General features: G+C 37.1%; 1 protein-coding gene across 1 annotated transcript; it reads left to right on the plus strand.

Annotated features, from left to right (window-relative positions):
* The first annotated feature begins 2,347 nt into the window (after window positions 1-2,347).
* Window positions 2,348-8,818, plus strand: LOC149015847 (cadmium/zinc-transporting ATPase HMA3-like). The gene is made up of 10 exons (XM_089156012.1): window positions 2,348-2,431; window positions 2,850-3,052; window positions 3,659-3,916; window positions 5,008-5,105; window positions 5,198-5,453; window positions 5,562-5,699; window positions 5,789-6,116; window positions 6,208-6,410; window positions 6,575-6,780; window positions 6,878-8,818. The coding sequence occupies exons 2-10, from the start codon at window positions 2,857-2,859 to the stop codon at window positions 8,465-8,467; spliced, it is 3,273 nt and encodes a 1,090-aa protein (XP_089012138.1). The 5' UTR covers window positions 2,348-2,431; window positions 2,850-2,856; the 3' UTR covers window positions 8,468-8,818.

Raw genomic sequence — 8,818 nt, forward strand, 5'->3', positions numbered from 1 at the left:
ATAAAAGTAAAAATAAATGTACATTGAAACAATATTCTTCCTCTGATCTCAGTAATTTCCTATAAAAAAGCCTCTCTGGTAGCACCAACGCAATACCCAGCAGATGTTTCAAGAGCTGATTACATTCTCAGGGGAGGAGATGATGTCTGCAAGGATCCACTACATTCTATGTGCAAGGATCCACTAAATTCTATGTTTTGGTAGAAAGGGGCTTTATTAAGCAGGGGATGGGGATATTAGTATGCCTCAGTGAGAGTCGAACCACGACCTCTTTACTAAGAGGTGTTGGTTTCAACCACTAGAACAGCTCTACTTTGCCAACTACATTTTATGTTAAAGGTGGTAAAGTAGTTTACTACTCCTAAACAACTTTCTCTCCACTTGATTGGGTCCAAATGTGACTTTCACTTTTCTTTTCCTTATTTAGTTGAATCCAAGTGGTTTTTCCTCTCCTCAATGGAGAGTTCTTGGGTTTAAACAATGCGGAAATCATTTCATTTCCAGTATTTAAAATTATTTGAATAAATTTAATTCCCAAAAATCAAGAAACTTATCCCAAATTCTAACCTTATTCCCGAAAATCAAGAAAGCTATCCCAAATTCTAACCTTAAATGTTTTTAACAAGTTCACTTATGCATAAGCCATTTATCTTTTTTTTTTTTGAAGCTGAGGTTCATCCAGATCAGCTTGCGCGCACGTTGATTACATTTTCACGAGAGGAGACACTATCTGCAAGGATCCACTACATTCTATGTTTTGGTAGAAAGGGACTTTATTAAGCGGGGGATGGGGATATTAATATGCCTCAGCGAGAGTCGAACCACGACCTCTTTACTAAGAGGTGTTGGTTTCAACCACTAGAACAGGCTTTGGCAAGTACATTTTATGTTAAAGGTGGTAAAGTAGTTTACTACTCCTAAACAACTTTCTCTCCACCTGATGGTCCAAATGTGACTTTCACTTTTCTTTTCTTTACTTAGTTGAATCCAAGTGGTTTTTCCTCTCCTCAATGGAGAGGTCTTGGGTTTAACCATTGCGGAAAGCATTTTATTTCTAGTATTTAAAACTATTTGAATAAATTTAATTCCCGAAAATCGAGAAACTTATCCCAAATTCTAACCTTAAATGTTTTTAACAAGTTCACTTATGCATACACCATTTAACTTTTTTTTTTTTGTTGGCTGAGGTTTATCCGGATCAACTTACGCGCACCTTGATTATTACATTTTCAAGGGAGGAGACGCTGTCTGCAAGGATCGACCTCTCCACTGAAAAGTATAGATCTCTACCACTCTACCAATCCTGCATTGACAAGGCCATTCAACTTCCACGGCAAATACATGGTCATTGATAAATATTTCGTACATTTGCACGTGAAACTTTTACAAGTAGAAAGAAATACAAATAGTTAATCGTGAAATTTCAATTATATCTCTTTGCACTTTGTGACGTCTCTAAGAAATAAAAAGGTAGCAACTAGCAACACAAAGAAAGCAAGTACAATAATGCAAATAGAGCAGACGAATACGAACAGTTAGCCTTCAACACCATAAAATGATTCGTAAAACACACAAATAAAGGTAACACAAGAGACGTAAATCCATTGCATTTAAATTTACTAAGATCTTAACCCCTCTCACCCGCAAACATTATTTAATTTAACAAACGTCGAAAAAAAAATTAGAAATAAAAACAAATGTACATGGAAATTTGAAACGATATTCTTTCTCTGATCTCAGTAATTTCCCATAGAAAAGCCTCTCAGGTAGCACCAATGCAACACGTTTCCAACCCAGCAGATATTCCAATACCAAGGAGTAATAAGGAGACCAAGATTGTCAGACTCCAATTTTGAATTGAGGGAACTCGGATCTGGTGAGGACAGTAGGCTTAGAGAAACAGAGAGATGGAGAGAGAAGAGACTTATATAGAAGAGATTAAACTTGTTTTCCTTTTTTCCATTACTTGAGACCGTATTACAAAGTTAGAGTCCTCCTGGATTACAAACTCTATAGTCCCTTCTGGATACTCTTCATGACTAGTCGGTTACAAACTCTAGAGTCCCACCCTTACAAAGTTAGAGTCCTCTTGGATTACAAACTCTAGAGTCCATACTCTTTTGGTTACAAACTCTAGAGTCCCACCCTCTTCAACTACACTTCCTACACTACACTTCCTACATCATGAAAAAGAACCTAACAATGTTTCGTAATCAACTAGCTGACCCAGCTAGAATCGGTTAGACAATTCAGTATAAATATGACCAACGTACTCTGTTTTCGTGACTTCTTCCTTTCTTTTTTCTTTGGGAGGAATTGGCTTCATATACCAGATTGCAACAGAGAATTCTTGTAGTTCCAGAATCATTCTTGGTTCTTCACCTGAACCTCTAACATCTATACTCTCAACAGAGTTCTTTGAAGATTTCAGGCAAGTCTGGTGTCGACAGAGTTCCTTTTTCATCAACCCATAATACTTCTCCTTGGTTTTATTTTAAGTTAATTCCCCAGCTTCTAAAACCTGCTGTTACAAAACTAATCTCTTGTTGATCTCCTTCTTCTCTGTCTCTATTTGTATCTCTTTGTTTTGTTTTCTGCCTTGGCTGTTGATTTAGAAAACATTGCAGGTTATGTTTCTTGTCTTTCAATATTTTGAAGATTGAAGTTCCTCAGAGTAGTGATTTACAACTGATTTTCTTTTGATTTCTGACTTATTTTTTAGCTCCTCTGCTATCTAATATGTTTAGTTGCTTCTGCAGAATGCTGACATTGATCGAAGTTTCATTTTCTAGTTTTGTTGGATAATAAGGCTTACAGACCCTTTCTTACTTTGGTTATACTCTTTACAGATTGAAAATGGGCAGCTCTGGTGCAGCAAGAGAAGTTAGGAAAAGCTATTTTGATGTGTTGGGTCTCTGTTGTTCATCTGAGGTTCCTTTAATTGAAAAGATACTGAAACAGCTAGATGGAATAAAGGAGGTCACAGTAATTGTTCCTACAAGAACTGTCATTGTTGTTCATGATAATATTCTCATTTCTCAAGTTCAAATAGGTAAGATTCAACTTACAACCTGCTTCTGAAAATCTATTGATATGTTAATTGCCAAAACTCAATCTTTTTTCAGAACTTTACATTTGAATTTCTTCTTTTTCTCTCTCTCTCTCTCTCTCTCTCTCTCTCTCTCTTTTTCTGTGGGTGTGTGTTTGTGGACAGATCAAAATGTTATTTTTTTCAGGTAAAGGTGCTTTGAAACTGCAGAATCATGTGACTTTTCCTTTTTGAAGGATTTTTTGGGTGGTGGGTTCAGTTTTTGGGCATTTACAGTGGAGGAGGAGGAGGAGGAGGAGGGATGGATGGTGTGGGAAGTTGGAACTCACTTTTGGAGTTGTTTCTCATCATAAGGAACCATGAAAAGCATGAGCTGAGAGATGAATTTGAATTTCACTTAACTTCGATGAACTTGTTTTAAGGCTTAAAGCAGGCATGAAGAAAGGAGAGGAAGTTATTCTAATTTAGTGCATATAAAGTTGTTGGATTTCAAAAATAGGAATCTCTTAGAGTTAAGAGTTCATCTTATATTTAAGATGAAAATATTTCTATTGCATTCAGTTATTTATATATATATTTTTGTTAAAAATTTCTATATATTTGTTTCAGTTAAAGCTCTTAATCAAGCAAGGCTAGAAGCAAATATTCGAGTTTATGGAGAGCAAACACATAGGATGAAATGGCCAAGTCCATATACAATTGGATGTGGAGTTTTGCTTATGGTTTCCTTCTTCAAATCATTTTATCATCCACTTCAATGGGTTGCCATCGCTGCAGTTATAGTAGGCCTCGCACCAATTGGATTAAGAAGCATAGCAGCAATACGAAACTTCACACTTGACATTAATATCTTGATTCTAATTGCAGGTATGTCATTTCAACTTTTGAAAATTTAATTGCAATGCACACTTGTTTTACCAAAAAATGAAGAAAAAAAAATGACAGCTGAAACTTACTGAAAAGAAGAGCATTTACGTAACTTTTTTTATAAGAACTTCACCTCAACTACTTTATCAGGAGGTAGTTGTTTGTATTTAAATTTGGAATTTGTTTCCCATCAAGATTGTGTTAAGAACCTTCAATATCTTTCATCTAGGCAGATTGATTTGGTTGTTACACATCAAAATCAGAAAAAAATAACTTTTGTGGGGAAAATTTAGCATCAGCTACTCAAAATAGAAAAGATTAAAAAGAGAAAAATGGATCCAAGAGTTTTCATGAAAGTGAATTCAAACTTATGGTTTTCACTTAAATCTAGTTTGATGCCCATCACTGGATATTTCACACCTTCTGTATACTTTGGGACCTAATTATTGGATGATGCTCATTAATTCTCAACTCATAATCAGTTGGCTTTTTTGCTTTTCTATTAGATTCGAAAGAATGTAACTATACTATCATGTGTTTACGGAACTTAATTTAGTTGGCCTGATGAGATTGTGAATCCAGTTCTAGATAACATCATCATGTTCCTCTACCATGTTTAAAGGAGGGGTTGTGAGGATAGTCTGGTAGAGAACCCCAATAACATTAGACTTTCCATTAATGATCTAACGTTTAACCACAGAATAAGAATGAAAAAAGAAAGGAGATCAAAAAAGTGTAGGGAAAAAATTCTACATAAAAGAGTAAAGTTTTTGTGTATGATCAAAATTTCAACCATTCAACGATTGAAACGTGTAAAAAATCTTTTACTATAATAGAGACCATGAATTATTTTTTTTAATGGAGTCTTACTCACCAAAGCAACAAAAGAAGAAAGTTTTTTAATGAGACCTTGAGTCACCACCTTTTCTTTTAATTTTCAAGTGGGGCAAGAACCCACTAAGTTGTTTTGTAATTTACTAGCCTTGATTATGTTTCCTTTCCAAGGCACTTTTGTTTATGAAATAAATTAGTCCTTGTAACACTTTCTGTCCATATCAACTTCAACTCCTTTTACCTTTTATGCTTGACAGTGGGTGGATCTATTGCTTTAAAAGATTACTTGGAAGCAGGTACAATTGTTTTCTTATTCACCATTGCAGAATGGCTAGAATCAAAAGCCAGTTTCAAGGTCCTCTCTCTCTCTCCATTAATATGAGCATTTCTATACCAAAGACATAGGTTAAAAATAATAATCTTTATGAGAATGACTTCCTGTCATAGGCTACAGAAGCTATGACCTCTTTGTTGAGCATGGCCCCTCAGCAAGCCACCTTAGCTGATAGTGGAGCTATCATTGATGCAAAAGATGTGAAGGTGAACATGATCCTTGCGGTCAAGGCCGGAGAAGTAATTCCGATTGACGGAACCGTTGTTGAAGGGGTTTGTGAAGTGGACGAGAAGACATTAACAGGTGAATCAATTCCAGTTTCAAAGCAGAAAGATTCTAATGTTTGGGCTGGCACAATAAACCTAAATGGTGATCCTTCCTCCCCTTGTCTCCATATACTTTATGTAGTTCCAATTTTCAACCACTGCTGTCACTGTTTAATTGACTCTAAATTTTCCTTTATATTATTCTCTGTAGGTTACATTACTGTGAAAACCACAGCATTGGCTGAAGAATGTGTGGTAGCTAAGATGGCAATGTTAGTAGAAGAGGCCCAAAATAACAAATCCAGAACACAAAGACTCATAGATGATTGTACAAAGTACTACACCCCATGTAAGTAATAAGTTACTGAATTTCAACATATTCTACTAAACTTCCCTTGTTGAAGTCTCTTCTGATTTATGGTTTCTTGATTTTTGCAGTTGTTGTGTCAGTAGCATTAACTCTTGCAGTGATTCCTGCTGCATTAAAACTACATAACCTACAAAGATGGTTTCACTTAGCATTGGTTGTTCTGGTTAGTGCGTGTCCATGTGCTCTTATACTCTCTACACCAGTTGCAACTTTCTGCACACTAACAAAGGCAGCAGCAACTGGAGTTCTTATAAAGGGTGGTGATTATCTTGAGATTCTAGCTCAGATTAAAACCATGGCTTTCGATAAGACTGGAACGATTACAAGAGGAGAATTTGTAGTAACAGATTTCAAAACTCTCTCTCATGATGTTAGCCTCAACACATTGCTTTACTGGTACAGTCCAATCTCCTTCTTTGCGACCAAAATGAGTTTTTTCTTTTTTCCACTCTTCACATAAAGCTTTTGGATGTTTTGAACTTTGAAGGATTTCAAGCATTGAGAGCAAATCAAGTCACCCAATGGCAGCTGCTCTTGTTGACTATGCAAGGTCTAATTCCATCCAACCAAAACCAGAAAATGTCACAGAATTTGAAAATTTTCCAGGAGAAGGGATATTTGGAGAAATTGATGGGAAAACCATTTTTGTTGGGAACAAAAAAATTTCAAAGAGAGCTGGTAGTGAGACAGGTAAGAACATCCACCCTTGTTTTTTATTTTTAAAATTTCAAGCAAATTATATATGCACTCCTTAAGTTTACAAACTATTACATTTGTAACATTCAAATTTGCAAACTATTATGTTTGTTACATTCAAGTTGATTCTAATATGGCCAGCTATGGAAAATTTTCAGTTCCAGTAGGAGAAAGTGATACCATTAATGGAGGGGCAACAGTTGGATATATCTACTTAGGAGGAAAATTGGGTGGGATCTTTAGTCTTTCTGATGTATGCCGATCTGGGGTGGTTGATGCCATTACTGAGTTGAAGAAAATGAACATTAAAACTGTGATGCTTACAGGAGATAGCAATGCTGCAGCCATTCATGCACAACAACAGGTGCGCATGCATTAATGTGGGACTATCTCTTTCGCCTTCTGCATGAGATTCCAATATCCCACTGATATATCGTGGTGTTTTCTTTATGTATGTGCAGCTAGGGCATGCCATAGAGGTAGTTCATGCAGAACTTCTTCCAGAAGACAAGGCAAGAATCATTACAAACCTGAAGAAAGAACAACCGACTGCAATGGTCGGTGATGGTATAAATGATGCACCAGCATTAGCCACAGCTGACATTGGTATCTCCATGGGTATCTCAGGCTCTGCACTTGCAACAGAGACAGGTCATGTGACCCTTATGTCCAATGATATTAGGAAATTACCCCAAGCTATCAAGCTAGCAAGAAAGAGCCGTAGGAAGGTAATCGAAAACATCATAATTTCGATCAGTACGAAAGTTGCTGTTCTTGCACTTGCCTGTTCTGGTCACCCCCTTTTATGGGCTGCTGTTCTTGTTGATGTGGGTACTTGCATAGTTGTTATTCTCAATAGCATGCTTCTTCTGAGAGGGACTAGTGCTCCAAAATCACATTCTCCATCTCATGCCCATAAACACAATTCAGGTGATGGTTGTGGACATCATCACAAAAAATCAATTCCTTCCAAATCATCAACATGCTGTAACCCAGATCCTGTCAGTGAACAATGCTGCTCACATGAGATATTGCATTGTGAACATGGTGAGAAAATACCTTCTTCATCTCATGTCCATAAACACAATTCAGGTGATGGTTGTGGGCATCATCACAAAAGATCAGTTCTCTTCAGAAGATCAAAATGTAACCAAGCTCCTGTCAGTGAACAGTGTTGCGCACATCAGGTATCACAGTGTGAAAGTGGCAAGAAATCACCTTCTTTGTCTCATGCCCATACACACAATTCAGGAGATGGTTGTGGGCATCATCACAAAGGATCAGTTCCATTCTTACCATCAAAATGCAATAACTCTGCTCCTGTTGAACAATGTTGCTCAAATGAAGTGCCACATTGCGGAAGTGGTCCAAAATCTCCTCCTCCACCTCATGGCCATGAACACAACTCAGGAGACGGCTGTGACCATCACAGTAGACCAGTTGCATTTAAATCATTGAGCTGCAATCACTCAGCTCCTACGATACATGAACAATGTTGCTCAGACGAAGTACCACTATGTGGGAATGGCTCAAAATCATCTTCCTCATCTTCTTCGACTCATTCTCATGAGCACAAATCCGAAGTTGGTTGTGAGCATCACAAAAGATCAGATCAAGTCAAATCATCAAACTGCGGTCACTTAGCCACTGTCCATGGACAATGTTGTTCAGATGAAGTACCACATTCTGGGAACTCTGCCTGTGCCAGCAGTCCTCCTACATGTTCTGAATCAGCCCATCCCATTCCCATCAATTGCGAGATAAGTGATCACAATGATGAACCAGAATCAAAATGTGAAGTTCAAGAAGTGGAGGATGGAGGAAGTTGTAAGGGGCAATGTAGTGACATGAGCACCTTATGTCATGCCAAGGAAGAACATAAGGTGTCAAGGGGGATTAACCACTGCGAATCAGTGGAATCCCATGCTTGTATGAGTTTAGAGAGAAGAGAGATTGGTGGGTGTTGCAGGAGTTTCATGAAGGAATGTGAAGGCAAACATCAGTGTTTAGGTGCCAAATTAGGCTTATCAGAGATCATCATCGCCAAGTAGAGGTAATCACGCATGCATCTCTGGTGGTAAATTAACATGGGTGTTTGAGTAGGAAATTTTTATTTCCTACATATTACTATTATAATAATTATTATTATTATCATTATAATTATTTCACCCCATGAGCACCAAATTAAGAGGTTGAGATGAGAGTGAGCATCAAGTTGTATAATTTCCTAATTCTGATATATGTAAGAAATGATGGTTAAATGCAATAAAAACAAATTGAATGGAACCACTGAAACACTGGTTCCATTTCTTCATTCTAAATATGCAGTTATGAATGTGCTTTTAGCATAGTGGTGTCGATCTTCTATGCAGCTGCAGTCAAACAAAGAAGGTTCTAGATTC

The sequence above is a fragment of the Hakea prostrata genome, chromosome 5 (genome assembly GCF_041222555.1).
Source record: "Hakea prostrata isolate BN-2017 chromosome 5, UWA_Hpros_2, whole genome shotgun sequence".
In the NCBI taxonomy this organism is placed as follows: Eukaryota; Viridiplantae; Streptophyta; class Magnoliopsida; order Proteales; family Proteaceae; genus Hakea; species Hakea prostrata.

Coding starts and splice junctions, on each gene's coding strand:
- LOC149015847 (XM_089156012.1), top strand. CDS start 2,857: ATGGGCAGCTCTGGTGCAGCAAGAGAAGTTAGGAAAAGCTATTTTGAT. Junction 3,917..5,007: donor TATCTTGATTCTAATTGCAG/GTATGTCATTTC, acceptor TATGCTTGACAG/TGGGTGGATCTATTGCTTTA. Junction 6,411..6,574: donor GAGAGCTGGTAGTGAGACAG/GTAAGAACATCC, acceptor GAAAATTTTCAG/TTCCAGTAGGAGAAAGTGAT.